Raw genomic sequence first — 18,409 nt, 5'->3', positions numbered from 1 at the left:
CTCAATATCTATTTTACTGTTGGCCGAAGTGATTCCAGGAGCCAGCTAATATATATTAGCTTGTTTATAAAGCACATTAGAATAAAATAAATAATAAAGAAGAGATAACTACTAAACATAAAGTAGCACCAGCAGTAGTAAGATCATTTGATAACGATAGAGTAATTTCCATGCATCCCTATGCTGAATCTTAAATTGAGCTGGAAAATATTTCATCTAAAAGCTGGAGCCCAAACTATGTGCCTCTGGAGTGTTGCCACTAGAACTGTGGGTGTGGTGCTTCACCACTAAAATATTACCAGAGTCTTGGTAACTATTGTCTTCTCCATAATTTAGTCTTTTGACAAGATGACATGAACGTTTGACAGGCTTTCATGTTAAGAAAGCCAAGAGAATTCCTCCGCCCTGCCTCTAGCAATGAAGAGTTCTCTTTACAGACCAGCTTTCTTCTGGGAAAGGCAAGGTCAGCGGAAAGCAGGTTATTTTTAGGGGTCATATACCACTGAGCCAAGACTCCCCAGTGCTAGACAATAATCAGCTACTGGGTTGTATTGTTTTGTTTTGTGTTTTGCAGATGTGTGCACTTGACCATATTTTGCCAGCTGAGACATTTTGTTAAGGGGTGAGTGAGGGATCTCTAAACACAAACTCCCCAAGCTAAATAAATAACAAACCCTAACCAGCCTCCCTAAAATTCCCACATGCTCACTGAGCTCATGATTTACTGCAGCAACTCTGTAACTCCTAAAGTGCATTCAAAATTGCTGCAAAGCTAGAAAAAAAGTGTCGGACATCTCTCTGTATTCTGATCTTGTCTCTTGTTTGCATGTATTCTGCTAGGATGTCACTTAAGTGGATTTCTAAGAGCCTTTTTCCACTGTTGATAGCTACACATACCATACAATACTAGCTTAGGATGACCACTGCAGTTGGCCAGAGGCCTGATATCCTCCATATTCTTTCTATTATGCATTTTGTTGCCTGAAATCCTGCATATTCAGGTAGCAGGGAAGTCTTATTGAGCGTTGGCTTTTTTGCACTTTTTTTTAAGCCTAAGGGCCTTATTTGCAATTTCTAAAAACTCCTTTCTTCTCTTGAATTTGTACTGAACCTGCTGTCTTGCACAAAACTGCAAACTCCCATCTTTCTGCTAGAGTTTCGCTCCAAGGACGAGGATGCCTGCGTGCCTGGGTGCATATAGACAGGTTTGCTCTGCAAGGTGGTTGTTTCAGCCGGGAGGAGGCATCTCCTGGTGCAGCTTCACTGCTTCTGTGCTGGAGGTCATGCACAGCCGGCTTGCTTGGTGCATGTGACAGCAGAACATGTGTCTGCCTCTGCTTGGCCATGTGGTTGTGTGCCTGCTTTTACCCCAGGTTAGCTCCAGTTGAGAACACGTGTCTTTCGGCAAGGACAAAGGAGCCACCCACAGCTGGCCCCAGCCCTTCTCTTCTTTCCCAGGCAGTCTGTACTTCTGTCTGTCCTTTCTCTGCAGCATCCCAGGCTTTTGTGCCTTGGAAATGGGGGAAGGAATTGCAGGCCCTTCTTATCAGTCAGTCAGAGATTCAATTTGCAGAGGTGGCTTTGTTTAACTATGGTTTTAATCCAGTACAGTCATAGTCTGTGAGAAATGCCACAGCAAGTCATAAACTCGTGCCTAATCTGGCCTGCAAACATGCAGTGACACAACTTGGTGTTGGTGAGGTCCTGCACTTGCCTACACTGAGGGTCTCGGCTAGGGCATATCTCAGCTCCCACCTTGCCTGAGTTTCCTTGCCATGCAGCTCACTGAGTCGTAGCTGGAGCATTTACACAACCCTATAGTCTCTGAGTTTGTAACCTTTATGATGAGACAAGGACCTTATTGATGTCTTACAGGACTTTTGGAGATCCTTTCCTGCATCCTACCAAAACAGGGCTTCTCGTTTCTGTAGTCTCTTTCTACTTTTGAGGTCATTATGTGATGAGTAAACAGAATTATAAACAGGTCCAAGCCTATCAAGTTCTGAAATATGAATGATCCTAAAAATAAGCAGGCAGTGTTAGTTAAAACATGGTAGAAAGAATAATAAAATATCTAACAGTTATTATTAATTAACATTACCTAAGGTTTGAGAGGAAGATATTGGCTAAAGAAGAAGAAAAGCTGGTTCATGGCATAAAGTGATATAGATGTCGCATTGGAGACAATTACTGACACATATTTCATTACAAACTTTTTTGTAAACTTTTCTGTATTGACAGATGCTGTCAAAATCACCTCACAATTTCTTCATTTCACCTTTTCTCGCTGAAGTTTTATTTTGCTTTATTCCTCTACAGGACGATGGCCTTCCAGAGAATGAACATCAGCTCTCAGTAGCTGGGAAGATAAAGAAGCATTTCAACACAGGCCCTAAGCCGAACAGCACAACGGCTGGAGTTTCTGTCATAGCAGTAAGCATCTGAAATACATGGCTGAAACACTTAAAGATTTGTCCACAAGACAATGTGTGTTTAGGGCATGCCACCAAAAGATACCAGAGAGGGTATATTTAGATGATTCTAGCATTTTTAACAATATAAACATAGCTAGGGTGATATTCTGCACAATTTCTCCATTGATTCTCCTTGTGAGTCACATTGTTATTTCACAGCCCTAGGAGATCTAACAGCACCTACACTCCCACATTTTACCAGAAGATCCGTGGACCTAACTCCAATGTATATTCAACAATTTGAACTATAGGATCATGACATTTTACTTGGCAGCAGAATCATCACATGGATTGAGGCCACACAGAGGTTGTAGCAGAAGAACAGTACCAGTTTAAAATAGAAATTACTTCAAAATTGTAACGGAAAATCTGTATGGCAGCCTAAGCTCCTCTTCTCTGAAGACATCAAAGAGAGCTATGATGCCTCACTGCTACCTTCATAGCTGATGTGAGTTTAGCCACTTCAGATTTGGTTGAGCAGCAGCATTTTATTGCACTGCTGCATGCAAGCTGCTTCCCTATAGGCAGAAGGACTTTAATTGGGTAAAGACTTAATGGAGCTACTTGCTGCCTTCTGTCATGTTGCGATTCCAGTCCAGGCATTCCAGGTTAGACTGTGTCAGAGCTTCTGAAACCAAGCTTGACCAAACTTTTGACCAAGCTTTACTGAGGTTTCAATGACACCCTTAGTGTAGCATACATCACATACATTTGTATTTTTTTCCCAAAGATGAACATGTGTATTGATATACATGCGCACAGAATATATTCAGTGTTTTATGAGATTATTCATACTAATGCCATTGAATAGCAACATGCACATCCTTTACATTTTTTATACATCTGCCTGTGTTTGTAAGCTTTTCTTTATTACTCATGGTAACGTTAATACTCCAAATAGTCACTAAAAATAAGTGACACATTAAACATAACCATTCCCATATCAGATTAGTCAGTGTTCATTCTCAGCTTCCATAAATTGCAGGTGGTGTGACTGCACATGTACACTTTCTTGTACTGTTTCCACTTTCATGTTTCTCAGCTCAGCCCCTCCAGTAGTGAGTTAAATAAGCATGAAGTAAACTCACATGCAATCTGGCTCACAGGTGTGAACTGTTTGTGCAGCAAAATGGATACTTTCTCAAAGTTACTTGTTAGAAGTACTTAAAATTTCAAGCTGTGCCTCTCTCATATTTTTTCTTTATTCTTTCCAACCCTGAACGTCCTCAACATGGAAGCAAGTTGTTCCTCATGCTTTTCTTAGATTTTCTCAGCCATCAGCTAACAGCATCAGCATTTATTTATTTTCATTTTTAAGCAATAATACTGCAACAGCTCTCCCACAACTAAAACATCACATACCCATTGCTCATCTGAAATGCAGGTATGTTCTGTATAGACTAGCTGAAACCGTGTTCCTTTTGAATGGACTGCCAGCACGCTTGTCCATGAGAATTACTGCTCAGATCCTTCATGCTAATGACTTGAAAGCTTAAAAGCGAGAAAGGATGCCTCTGTCCTCATCCATCCTTGCCTCCCTTATGCTTTTAATTTCCCCGCCCTTCTTTTTTTTTCTCTGCCCCAGTTGCTCTGCCAAGGAATTGTTTACAGCAGTTTGACACTTGAATAATGAAAAAGGCACTGTAATGAATCTTTCCACTGCAAAACATTAAACATCAGGGAAAAAAAGTATATGTTTAATTATATTCTTAATGGCTTTTATTTATTTTTTAGTGTTTAAAAATTTAACAGATTTTTAGTGATCATCTCTATATGGGTGAACAACATACTCTGGAACGAATAATCCTGCAACTTGGCCTAGAAAGTAGAAATGTTTGGAGTCTTTTTACAGAATTCAGAAAGTTGTTTGATTAGCTTGTGTCAATTATTTTCTAAAAACTTGGAAGAGATGGGGAAGTATAGATCTCTTTAGTATTTTGGCAATGTTCCAGAAAGCTAGATGATTTTAAGAATAAATTACCTTTATTTTCTACAAAACTCATTTAATGAGTGAAATAAAGCCAAAAGCAAAACAACAAAGACTTTAATTGTTGTTTCTGCATTTGAAAGCATATTTAATATACATTTGAATTGCATGTCATCAGGGTTTTACATTTTGGAACCTTCCTTTAACTGTGCAATTTCAAATACCATAGAAGTAAATCTTATTAATGAAGCCTGCTCTACATTTAGAATTTTCAAAGTATGTATGGATGCTGTAACAGCTTGTTCAGCACTAAAGACGTGCACTAAGTATATATTCTATGAAACTACTGTTTTATTGTGCTTGCCTGTATGCTTACTGTAACTTTTTGAGAGAGTGCTTGTGTATATAATACATAAAGCTGCCTTCCATGTATTATATAGCACATCTGTGTCTGTGTGTGTGCATGAAAATGTGTTAATATGTGCATATATTTATATAGTTTACTTAACAGTATAAATGATAAATATTAGCATTATTTTCAGTTTTATAACTCTGTTTACGTACAGAGATAGCTAATCTGTGGTATTTAGTTCTTAATTTGTCCTCACATTGGTATGATATTATATGCCTGTTTTCTTTAGTGGTTTGAAGTAGCACACCTCAAAGATCTCAAGCAGTATTTATTATGTGCACCAATTAAAACTGTAATATGAAAAATAAGCTCCTAAAGATGTGTTTGTGGTCAGCTTGACTGAGAGGAACCTCTACAGTGGCTACTGCTTCTCTCAGCAGTGTCCAAATACATTGAATTAACACGTTCAGACTTACATCTGCTTTGTTGATGTGGTAATCCTAAGTAGAAGTTGTCTCTGACCATTCAGGGCAGAGATTTCCTGCAAGTTCTTATGCATGTGTCCAGACTTCAAGTTTGTCCACATTTGAAAGGATTTTTCACTTTGGACAAACTACCTTAATTAATGTGTTGTGCATCCCTAACAAAGTAGTTCCTTTGCTGATGCAGCAGAAGATGATTCCTCAAAGAAAATTAACTATACAGGCAGAGAGACTTTTCTATTGATACATTAATATATCATTATAAGTTCTGCCAGCATAATGGTCACTTGGGAAAAAGTTCCCTTAAACAAACATAGCTTTGCCAGCAAAATTTTAATTGGAGAGGCAGCTTTTAAAACAGCAAGAGAATTAACAAGTTCCTAAAAACCACTGCTTGCTGATGGGAGAATATGTACGAGAAAGATCACTTTACTTGCCATGTTGTTAACCTCTTGTCATAAGCATTGACTACTGGCCTCTGTAGGAGACAGGGACTGGGGGAGTGCCCCTCCGGGCTGTGCTTGAATGGCCACGTTACTGCTAAATATGTGCCAAAATATTTGCAGGATCAGGTTTCTCGTACAGCTTTCCAATAGGAACAGTATTTTGTAGTTCTGTGATGGTGTTTATAAAAGATACTGCAGTAAAAACATAAAAGCAGACTTTTACTAAATAGTCACCTTAAAATCTGGGGATAAAATTTTTCCTCCAGTTCTCCAATGATGTCATCCCATTACTTTTTTTTCCTTTGGCCACAAAACAATAACCTGTGGCTGTACCCTCTGGGTTTTAGTGTCAGTGGTTAAAGTGATCAAGAGACAAAATCATTTTTTCAAGAACGCTTCTGCGATCCAGAGCTGTGCTGTGATTCCTTGTATGAACTGAGCATCGTTTAATTTGTGTTCTTGTCTGAAGTGTTAAAGCTTTGCTTACATGTTGTCACTTTTGTGCTTGTATTTTTGCCATTGTTAAGACAGAGGAAAAGACTAATGATACTCTTCTGCTAAGGCTGGATGAGGTCTCTGTCTTGGCAATGGGACTAAACTCCAGCTGGAGACTCAAGGGACTCGAGTAGGACAGCAAAAGAGAAAAGCTGCTCAGGAAGCTGGTGCAGCTCTGCCTCTGGCAGAGTCCTCCTGGGCTGAGAATGCTGCTGTGGGGCCGCTGCCTGCAGTCCAGCATGGGTTGCCTTGCCTTCTACCGATTTTAACATAAAATTACAAATTTCAAGTGGCATTTTTAGTGGTGAGATTTCTTGGGTGGTGTGGAAGAGGAGCCAAGTTTAGTCCGTGAGTTTTGGTTGGCTTAAAGATTAATCTGTGCCTTGATGTCACTTCCCATCTATTGTCTGTGTTGTCCTGGGATCATTGTCCACAGACAGGTTTCTCATGACAGGATTTCCACGCCGACGAAATTGTTTCAGATCATGTTAGGAAGCAACTCTTTCGATTTTCTCTATATTACTTTTTAGCTATTCCATTTTAGGGCAATATTTTTTTTTAATCTGCTTTTTAAGAAAACATCCCTTTTGTGTATTTTATGTGCAGCATACAAGGAAGCCAGTAGATGGCAATAGTAGACCAGTGTAGTCGAGCCAACAGAAAATTGACTCTAGGTACCAGATTCTCATGGTTTTAAACAGGAAAGGTCTTTTAAATAATTCTAAATAAGATGAAAGCGGTATTGTTTTAACAAAATGGACTAAATTATTAAATTCTACACTTGCTGGGGAGTCATCAAGAAAAATTTAAATTTGCAGTTAGCACCTAGCTACCCTTGAAGTGGTTGGTAACTAGAAATGTGTTGAACTGCTTTCCTGAATTTAGAATTAGAAACTGTCATCAGTATTGGAAATATATGCCATGCTTTTATTGAAGCACAAAATGGCCTTTTCTCTTCATAGGGCAAAATGTGAAAATCATCACAACTAACAATTTTAAAGCAGGCAGAGTGTCTCCCTCAAGCTATTTTCCCCTAAAATTTTATTTAACTTGGCTAAATGATGTCTCCACCGTCTGTTAGTGCAGCACAGAAGGATTAGAGAAAACAACACATTTTCTTTGTTCCCATGCACATTATTCTAATGATAAACTAAACTTCAAAGATCTGTATTCCTTAAGTAATATCATGAGCACACTTTCCTGGACACAATGTTAAGTTCATTTCCATTTTGACTTTAATTGGTGCAATTTTAAACTGAATAGTTTTGTACTGTTATCTTTTTGAGCATGAGGTGTAAGCTGAAATGATAAACAATGTTATTCATGGCTCTGAGCAGTCCGACTCTCCAAGGTTAACGCATTTTTAGAAATGAATTACCATGATTGATGGGGTATCAAAACCTGATTCTTTTCATCTTTACACATTCCATGATTATGAAGCAGTCTAATTTAAGCCTTGTGTAGTCTGTCTAGCCTGCTCCTTGTGATGGTTGCACTGCTTTTTTAAAAAAAATTCTTAAACCTTTCACTTTAATTGCAAAAGATAATTTTCCATTACCGGTTTGTGCAACTTAAAAGGGCACTTCTGTCTTTGGACAGAACAAGATATTTCTCAGACTTTTGGATTAATGCATTATGCATTAAGTGACCTATTTTGCAAACTCCATTTTAGTTTGAATAAATTGACTTCAAATTTAGCAAAACCAAATCTAGAGTTAGTCTCTTTCTCTTTTAATTCTTTACTTTTTCTTTTCTTTTTAATTTTCATCTCTGGTACGTAGCTTTAGGATGTTAGATAAGTGCCTTCTGAAAGTGAAAACAGTAAATATGCACTAAATAAGGAACAGCTTGCTCTGGAGTCTGAATTCTTTAGCCTAATGTCGATCCACTGAGTTGCCCCATTTCTCTCTGCTCAGCTGGACCACGGGTTTACCATCAAGAGATCAGGGTCTTTGGACTACTACCAACAACCAGGAATGTATTGGATAAGGTATGAGATGGTGCAGCGCCAACAGTCAGTGTTTCCATGGCAACGTGCTGGCAGTCTCCATTAACCAGTTCCTTCAGTGGATAAACATGCTTTTTGATTTGTTATCCGGTCCATATGCTGCTTTATCAGTTTCGTTTTAATCTTGATTGAGATGCCACACCCCCTCATTCCCTTTCTTCACCCATCCCTCACACCCACATCACCAGCTTTCTCTTCATCGCACATGCTCAGTACCAATCTCCCCTATAGTTAAAAGGACAGTGTATATAGAAAATCTACGAGATATGCTGAAGTACGCACCCTCCCCCTCTCCTATTGCTTGTTAAGGCATCTGCTTCCCTTGCGCTCCTGTTTGAAACACATGGAGCAGCAACAGGCTCTCAGCATATATTTTCCTCTTTTGCCATACAAGATGTGGAGCTATATACTGTCATTTTAAACCCACTAAACACAATCCTTACCTTAGATTGAACAATGCATTTACATAACGCGGTGTGTAGAAACTCTCCCAAGTTGAATGAAATACAATGCATTGTATGTGCTGGTAAGCTTGTGTTTCTAACAATGCATTCCTTCTCTTTTCGTTTTAAAACCCTTCTGATACCTATTTATTTTGATTTGATTTTTTTAAATATTGCATGAGTCTTTTGAATATATTTTTCTTCATTGTGTAACTGTGCCAGGGTTGTCATTAGCTGGCTTAACCTGTATGATAAAATGGGACTCTGGGCGGGAGGGGGTTATTCTGGAGTGGGGGCAAGGAGGGATCCAGGTCTGATAACTCACACGAGGCCCTGTGCACCTCCTCAATCAATCCAGAGCCCTGGAATTTACATCAAGTGGTTATTTGCTGGCTTTTGTCCTTCTTGTTACTCTCAAGACCTGCATCTTGGTGGCTAGAGAAATTTATATAAGTTTCTTGCAAAACCTGCGTTCTCTAACACTGTAGTGATTGAAGCCTTCAAAAGCTCGTCTGTGAGGTATTTGGAAAAAATCAGCAAATTAACCACATTAGCAAAACAGCAGAGATGGTCTCTGCAAGGGTTTCCAGTAAACTCCAACCCTGCATAATTTCACTAAGTGCATGGATCAGGCTACAGCACAGTATCCACAAAACCTAACACACTGATGGTTAAGTAGATTCTGATATGGATGTTCTGGGGGAAAAAATAAATAAATAAATAAAAATCCTACTTTTCAGGCAAGGAGTAGAAAAGAAGTTCCCATCGATCAGCTGAACGCTGACTAGCAAGAATTGAGAAACACTTTCACTCCAAGTGCTCGACTGTATAGCAGTACTTGTAATTCCAGCACTTGTGTTGGTGGCTGTAAACCTACCACCACCTTCAAGAGCATACTCAAATCTGCTTGGGGTCTGTCTTGGCATTTGGCCTCCTCCTTCGCAGGTTCTAGCCCTATGACACAGCTGAGAGCCGGCAGCACAGTATCTGTGCTTTCTCCTTTTGAAGAAAGAGAGAATGAGGACTGAGTGTGGGTTTGATAGTATTAGAGGAATTTTTCTTTTCTGCTTATGAAGGAAGGATGGCATTTTGTGTCAAGGAGGACTTTGTCAAATAGTTGCAAATTTAATGCCTCCTCTATAAAACGGGGAAAGCTCACATGAGCTTTATCTTCCCAGAGTTTAATTGCTATCCATGGTCAGCCTACACTTCTCTGCTTTACTATTTTAATTTTACACACACAAAAAAAAACCCCAACCAAAACCAAAAACCACCAAAAACAAAAAAAGAAATCTGTCTTTCCATTTGCTATCCACAGTGTTTGGATCTTTTAAAACCCCGGCTTCAGGGGGAGCAGACCACCAGAAACAGGAGCCTGTAATAAAAGAGAAGCGAATCCTCTCGGATTGGCCTTGACTCAGTTTAACTGCATAGCCCAGATTTTGAAACAAACCGTATGCATTTTGAGGAGGTAGGGAGGGAAGGCTCTAGTTCTGCAACTCGGTGAATAAATAAAAGCTATTAAAAAAAGACCATTTGACTAAAGCACTAGTAATGGCTGCCATGAGCATACAAAATGACACATTCCTGAATAATGGGCTGGAGCAGATGGGCGATAATCTCTCTTATTCATACATAAACTGCTCTGTTTTCCAGCTGGGGGCAGTAACAACAATGTTTATAATTAGCGCTTTCTAAACAGGGCACCTAGTGTGGAAAGGCAAATAGGGAGAGCAGGGCTCCTAGGCGTAGATGCTTAATTAGGGAATGGTATAACAGGGGGTACCGGGACCAAGCGCTGCCCTGGGTTTGCTCTTCTTTCATCTGCAAGAAACAAGCAACTGCTATGGTGACCAACATTGCAGTTTAAATGAAACCATTTCTGTGTAGCAAGTGTTTACATTTTAGTAGGGCAAATGCAAAGCATATGAAAAGGGTCATCAATTCCTGCCTATAAAACAGTTAATTTATCGCAGACCCATGAAAATTAACCTGAATTCACAACTACAGCGAAAAATGAAAGCAGGTCCCAAGGAAAATGTAATGCTCCCTTTGTTAGTGTTAAACTCTTCGTTTCTCTCCACTCCTTTGATCGCTTTCATCCCTAGTTTCTAGCAGTCTTCTAAAATATCTTTTTAAATGGCACTATTTCCTCCTTCAATCAACCAGAAAACCTTTCCCTTCTCTGCCTAAAAGACTTTCCTATTCAAAGTGCCTCAAAGTCCTGATTTTGTGATCACTCATTCTGCATCCTGTTTCATTCCCTTTCAGTAAGATGATATGTGCATAAGCGACATGACTTTTTTGAAATACTAAAGTACAACAAACCTTATGCACAGTACTAGTTGTTGTAGCGGATATGAAATATAATGCCTAGAAAATCTTACAGTGTTCCTTGGACATGAGGAACAGAAAAAACACAGATGCCAAATCAGTAAAATGAAATAGACTCCAGACTGAAACGTGTTTTAAAAGCAGCCCACCTAATGCTAGCGGGACATCAGCCTTTTGACTGTAGGGAATGAGACCTGGAGGTCCCAGTTAAAGTCTCGCATTCTGCGCTGCCCCAAGGCTGGTGAAACTTCTTGATCTTGATAGCCAGGAAAGCGAGCCTTGATGTAGTTGGGTAATGCCAATGATGCACTTGCATCTTCATTCATCCCAAACTGCCAGTGTCAACTCAAGTCAAAGACAGCAGAGATCACTCTCTGGGCAGAGATACTATGTTTGGAATTTTTTTTTTTCTTCTCCAAAGTCAGCCCATTCTCTGATAGATCTCTGTGTAAAAGGGCTAAAGCCTATGCATTTATCTTTTATAATTTCCCTTCTACTGGAACTTAGCAACAGTGACCACAGAAAATCCAACTGGCACCTGCATTCTCCTTCAGAAATATAACTGCTAGATTTACTTATAAGGAACTTTTCTTTAAGATATGCTTAACTGAAACTTTTAACACTTTGTGAGACTCAAGTTTTTCAGCTTTCTTGTAACAAAGCCAGAATATTGAAAGTGAAAGTATTTCAAGCCTTCTCTTTAGCCCCAAGTGTTACAGTGTCTGGTCCATAGCTGCTTTACCTGTTCCTCCTAATGGCAGCACATTTTGAAGGCAGTACTTTGCATAACTTACCAAGGTTTTCTTAGACCATGAGTTTCCTTACTGGTCCTGGTTTTTGTTTGAATCTTAACATTATTTTTATCTGCAACTGACAGGATGGCCTGAATTTTCTGTCTTTTCTGGGCTGATTCAGAATATCAGGGGAGCACCAGAGTGGGTGTGTCTAATGTAAAATTTTAGTAGAAAATATTAGTATACGTAGTATAATATATAAGACTAGTATAAAATGCTACCATTTGTTGTTTTTTAGATATCCACAGACACTATATATAAGCAAAAGGAGAAAAATAAAACCCAGGAAATGTATAGGAAAGTAATTAATGATCTTACTCATAATGAGATGAGTTACATTGGATACTTAATGAAATCATCAATCCAGTCACTACTGAATTCATAAAATACTGGAATTATCTTAAAATATAGTTCTCACTGTCACAGTTAAAAAAAATATCTGAGTAGTTCATTTGAAAACCTGTAGTTCTAACCTCTGTGTTTGGTTCCTAATTCCCATTACTTTGCATATGCCAAGTTACTTACACCTGTCTGAAGTGGATACAATACACTTTCAAGTCAAAAGTTACAGCCAGACATCTTGACAGTGGGCAAAATAGTTGGGAATCGGGCTACCTCTAAAGTGCCATTTTAAATACTGTAAAATCCTCTGTAAACTGAATATTGGTAGAAATAGAAAAACATCTAAACTCATTTAAAATCTCTTCTCCTGCTCTTTGACTAAGAAAACCACAACTGATTTACAAACTATAAATAAAATTCGCCCATGCAAACAACTTGGCCCTAAGTCTCTTCCACGTGTAATTGAAACCATCTGAGGAATCGCGTCTGTAAAAAGGGGGGATGTCAAATAGTAAACACAAACTTAAATATAGCAATATGAATTCAGCAGTTATACTGTAGAATACTTGTCTTTGTATTCACTCACCAATACAGTATAAAGCATACATCAAATTGATTTGGTTTTCTTTCTTTTTTACTTTCATTTTAGTTGAATTCCATGCCAGAAGTTACACGGTGTGCTAAAGCGCTGGCCTTTTGAATTTGGAGGTCTAGGTTCAAATCCACTCGATTAATTTGTGCCCTCGATGTGGTCATTTGCACGTCTCCAAATCACCGTGTAACTTGACTTAGTTATAGCTTGTGCCCAAGGGGCTAAAAATAACACGTGTCTTTCGCTCCTGGACTGAGGTGCATTGCCAAGTTTGAAGTACTCTCCAAAAAGTGTCTTGAGTCATGAATCAATCACACACATATATATATATTTATATATTTTAATATATATATATATATAACCTGAGAAACTCATGGAAAAAATTAAAGAAAGGTCAGACTGAAGGGCTGCCTGGCTCGTGCCATGAGCATTGTTTAATAGTCATTTTTACAGTAGAGAAACCTGCCATTGCATATCTCAACATATCGAGGTCTAGCCAGAAGCTTAGAGAAATAGGATAAAATTACCTAGGTGTGAACATTTAAATACATGCATACACATACATATATATAGAAAAATGCACTGAAAGAAAAAATGCCAGTGTTTCAATATGTATGTCCATGCAATTCCACACACTAAACATCACGAAAATTGCAAACAAATTGCAGAATGAAAGTGAGTGAAGGAAAAGGTTTCTTAGATTAATCCGTGAACAGCTGCATCACCAGTTCAGACTCCTGGCTGGTATGAATAATGGATGGGCTAAGAGGCAAAATGCACAATAATGTTCTTTTATTAATGAAATGAGTATATATCTATATTTGGTGGCCAGCAGTAAATTAAGACAATTGAAAAGAAAAACAGTCACTGCTTGCATTCATAAAATGCAGTTACTTCAATCCAATAATTACTGACCTGACAGAAAATATCACCCCACAGCTAAAATAAGATGCTTCCCACTGCAAATACAACATTTATATCAAAGCAGTTGTAGTTGTTGAATGTCTGTTCATAAACACAGAGTTCAATGTTTTTCCAAGAAAAAAGAATTTGCATGGCACAGGAGTCCTGTAACATCAAGACATAGAAATCTGGAAGAAAACACTCCCTGTGGCAAAATCCTGGAAAAATGCTAACTACACCTTACTATATAGGTGACAGAAACAATGATTTTAAAATAATGCTCCATTACTTCAAATTAAATGTATTTCCAAAACTGGCTTGTTAACCATTTGGTCCTGGGTGTCAGGATTGCTAAATGTTGATGCAAAATACATTAGCGGTTAACGAAGTGCTTCAGACCCATCAGCACCAAACTATTAGAGGCAATCCACTTAGCTGCTGCTGAATAAGGAGCTCTACATTTCCTCATATGGATTGTAAGAGGACAGCCACATATCTTAACTAAGAATGCTATCCTTACATTTTAGTTGCCATTACTATCATACAGTGCTCAAAGTTCTCACTCTCTCACCTCGAGCTGGGGAAAAAAATGTCAAAATGTGATAATGAAAATCTGGGATTTGCAGGCCTGTGAAGCATAAGTGCACTTCAGATCCTCTTATTATTTATTGAAAGAGTAGCTTAAAGAAGAAATGCACTGGAAATCCATAATGGACTGGTTCATGCACCAGCAAACCACCCAGCTGAATAGTAGACGAAAGAATAAATCTATTAAACCAAGGCAATGTGTATAAGAGGCCTTTGTTCCAAAAACAGTAATAATAATGAAAAGGCTGATTTCTGGAATATGCCCACGTGCACAAAGGGTACAGTAGGTGAAAACTGGACTTACAAAACACGTGCAGTCATTACTCAAATGTTTCTTACCATTTCCCCTGCATTCCAAAGTATTAATCTAGGGTATTTTGAAATTCTTTAAGAGATAAAAAAATAACTGTGACCTCATTGAATGAAAACCAGCATCTGTGCAGAATGTGGAGTGGCCATACATCCTGGAAGTGCCATAGACACCTGAAGTTCAAAATGTCATCGTAACACCGGGTCGATAAGCTTGGTCTTGCAGGGGCTTGCAAGTGCTCTGTCTGTGGCCAGAACTGACCTGTTTTCTGTTTCTGACATGTTAAATGCTACATGTTAGAACAGATCTGTATATTTTTGCTTTTGGTGGATAAATACTCCCTTCTTCGGCTCTCTGTGAATTTATAAATTTTTATTCCATAAGGGTGAGAAAAGCTCTGAATGCCTCTGAGCCCAGGAGAATAGCCACAATAGTGCTTCGCAAGTCTACAAGAGTGCCTTTATCTACCAATTAGACCAAATTCAACTTGAGAGACTTGGAATAAAAATGTAAAGAAAAACAGTCTCAAAATGTCTCAGGAAGTTTTTGAAGGGTTCGGAAGGTAGAATTATTTGTTCCTACAAACTTCAGCATAAGGTGCTGGATTAGGTGGGATGATCAGGGATTTTTGCTTAACACTTTTGATTAATGAGGCCTTTATATATATTCAAACAAATAAATTTTTTAAAAAAGCCCCTGAAACTTCCCCCAAACTAGTACATAAGTAGTATCTTGGGGTTTATTTTTAAAGATATCTTTAAAATGATGTCCCAATATTTAATTATCTAGCTAGTTTTTAATTTTCATAATTTTGCCCTTTTATAAAGCAATATCCTAGGCTAAATTTAAAAAAATAGTTTGTTTTTTTTTGCAAGAGTATTCACTTCTGTGTAACTTATCTAATTTTAAATATCTTCACTTTTACATATACAGTTACCATTCTCATGTAGCAGGTTTTAAAAATAAATTTTTAATTTAATACAAATATTTTTATTTATTAAACCATAAACGTTCAACTTTCTCAGAGGAGAGTATCTATTACCACAGGATGATGTGATGTGGTTTAAAGTTTAAATAAATGCTTATTTCCTGTAAGCATAAAAAAATCTTTTAAATGGAAATCTGTATTTTATAGAATGGTAACATATGCCATTCTTTTCAATTTTCACACAGAATTAGATACTGTATGTAGTATATTCACTGTGTGTAGAAGATCTAGGTATTCTTCTGTTTTGCATTGAAAATAATAAAAAACTGAATCGGTTCAAGGCTACAAAATGTAGACAGCGTTGAAAATGCTAATTAGAGCTCTTAACCAAAAGATTAGCAGTAAACAAAGAAATTCTCAACAGATGAGAAGTGTTGGATTTTGTAGCAATTATTATTTAAACTTTAGGGATGAACTTATCAAAGTTAATTATTTTACCCCTTTAAGGTAGTGGTATGTAGGTTAAAGACACAAAAATAGTAGTTCGGCAATTTAGCCTAACTAAATCCATTTGCTATAGTAGCTCTGTACTCTTGTCCATCTTTCTGTCTCTATTACACCATTATTGAATGCTGATTGCATTATTTTAGAGGAGGGATTGCTATAATGCTATTCTGCACCAGGATGATGGATTTATTTTTCATTTTGTTCTCAAAAATATGTTGGCTATAAATACATCTCTGCTCTCCTATGAGGCTCACTCTATAACTGGTAAATTTTCTAGAGAATTCTCTCATGTATGTCTCAAGAGAAAACAGTAAATCCTTTGAAGAAGAATAACCTTTTGTATTCTTTTAAATTCTTTTTTCATACTAAGGACAAATTTTACAAGGCTTAGCAGTTAAACCCATTCAGTTCTCTTTGCCTCCAGTGGCACAATCAGAATTTGATTGCATTTTGTAGGTCATCTTACTAACCACCTGCCTTTTCCTGTTTTGTTTTTTTCCAAAAAAATTATAAAAATCACAGGCCATGTTTTAAGAAGGCAGCCCTGCTTCAGAAGGCAGTTAACTATATGTCAAAGTGCTCCTGCTTAATCAAGACCATCCTTTTGAACTTGTAATTTTACAGCAATTTCAGGGACTGCAGCCTAATACCCTGGAATCAATAAAGCAGTGAAACCCAGTTCTATGCTTGAAATCATTGGCCAGATTGGGCTGCCCTTACCTGAACTGCAGTTTCCCCTTGCAAATGTGCCAGACAAAGCAGAAGAAAGGATATGACTGGAAGTCACAGCCATCATATTAAGACTTGCAGTCTCGGCAGTGGCAGCAACTGATCAAAATATAAAACCTATCAAGTAAACATTCATTTTCCCAAATTCTAGACACTCTAGTTAGACCTAGATAAAATTACTGGAGTATTTAATTCAATAGACCTTGCTTAACAGGAGGAGACAGGGTGGTCAGGCTAAACGGGTCTTTCTGTCAGAGCTCTTCAGTGTTCTCCCTAAGAACATCCATTGAGCAGCATGAGGAGGTGTCAAAGAGCTGAGCTAGCTCCCTTCGGTGTTTGTTTTCCTCTCCTGTCTGACAACTTCATCACAATCCATCTTTGTTAGCCGATTGCAGTAACTTTAACATGGGTGAGTGTGTATCAGCCTTCATTAGGGCAAATCAAAGGCAAGCATACATCTCTGCCTTGCCTGTAGAAACAGAGCTATGCTTTGAGAGGGGTGGGGGGGAGGTCAGTTGGTATTTGGCTTGAAATTTGAATCTATTAAAAGATGAAATTAATAGCATCCAGAAGTAGAACATATGGCATCCATATATATGGTACTGTATCTGCTTGATGATGTCATGCTACCTCTTAAGATTTGGGAAATGCACTTTTTAAAGCATTTAGCTATGTTGTGGGCTCAACCTTTCAGACCTGACTGAGACAGAACAGGTTTAATTTGATCTGAACATTTATTATCCTTGGTATTTGCAGGCCACATAAAAACTTATGGTTTTCATTAGCTTTTCGTCTCACACACAGCCTAATTTCATTTATTCTTATTTTATGCCCCTGCCAGACCACCGCTCTTGATAAGGAGAGGCAGGTTTTCCGACGAAGACGCAACCAGGATGTGAGGGGACGTTATAAGCCACAGCAAGCTCCACCTGAACTCAACTCCGAATCGGAAGACTATTCACCAAGTTCATCCGAGACTGTTCGCTCACCTAACTCACCCTTTTAATAAAACACTTTTACTCAGAAGTTTTGGCTTTAACCCTTTGAGACCCTGAAAATCCTTCAGACCTATGTGAAGTGATTACAGCTGATGTATCCAGCAGTAAATACTGGGATGGTGAAACACAAAAGGGTGCTCACAGAATCTTTGTAAGAATAATTTCCTAATTGATTCAAATACTTGTTCTCTGTTTAGATTGCAACTTGCTGCTAATATGATCCTCAAAGGGTTAAGGCTATTTTGCTTTTTTATTTAAAGATAGAAGCAGTGAATGTTTTCATCAGTGAAGCTAGGAACTGCAGTATGTAATTTTAGCACATGTTAACCCTCTGAGTAAACGATCAACTTAAATTTTGACAACCCACATTAGGGCTTTATTCTGGCTTTTTTGCTTTTATACGCACATATCTTTTATAGTATCCTAAAGTTCTTTGCCTGCTTCTGGCCAAAACAATATCAAACACACTGTTGCTTAGGGGTTACAAATACAGACTTTAAAAAGTGAAAATAAAATTAGACAAAGAGTATCTTCTACAGCAGCTTATTCTAGACCTGCATTGTACTTCCACAGAGAGTAACTGTTGTTGAAGGGTATTATGCAGGCTAAATGGGAAATTCAGTTTAGGGGAGCCTCACAGTTTACAGAAGATGACATGATGATGGCCACAAAAGGTTGCTCCTGTACTGTTTGCTGCTAATGACAATGCAGAGTCTTGGGAAATGGCTTGAGGACACATTCTGTCATGTAATGGTAT

At 38.1% G+C, this 18,409-nt stretch overlaps 1 protein-coding gene across 2 annotated transcripts in view; it reads left to right on the top strand.

Annotated features, from left to right (window-relative positions):
• DCLK1 (doublecortin-like kinase 1) overlaps positions 1-18,181 on the top strand; it is a 64,797-nt gene extending 46,616 nt beyond the window's left edge. Inside the window, exons 12-14 of one of the 2 annotated variants that reach the window (XM_010191707.1) lie at positions 2,320-2,433; positions 8,093-8,166; positions 17,496-18,177. In XM_010191707.1, coding sequence (XP_010190009.1) covers positions 2,320-2,433; positions 8,093-8,166; positions 17,496-17,553 — 246 coding nt within the window. In that variant the 3' untranslated portion in view covers positions 17,554-18,177. Of the gene's footprint in view, positions 1-2,319; positions 2,434-8,092; positions 8,167-17,495 lie in introns of both variants that reach the window. The other variant, XM_010191706.1, reaches the window with a different exon arrangement.
• Positions 18,182-18,409: the final 228 nt, after the last annotated feature.

Source organism: Mesitornis unicolor, unplaced genomic scaffold (genome assembly GCF_000695765.1).
Source record: "Mesitornis unicolor isolate BGI_N332 unplaced genomic scaffold, ASM69576v1 scaffold2269, whole genome shotgun sequence".
Taxonomy (NCBI): domain Eukaryota; kingdom Metazoa; phylum Chordata; class Aves; order Mesitornithiformes; family Mesitornithidae; genus Mesitornis; species Mesitornis unicolor.
The sequence above is the reverse complement of the archived record's forward strand: the minus strand, read 5'-3'. Positions and strand labels throughout refer to the sequence as shown.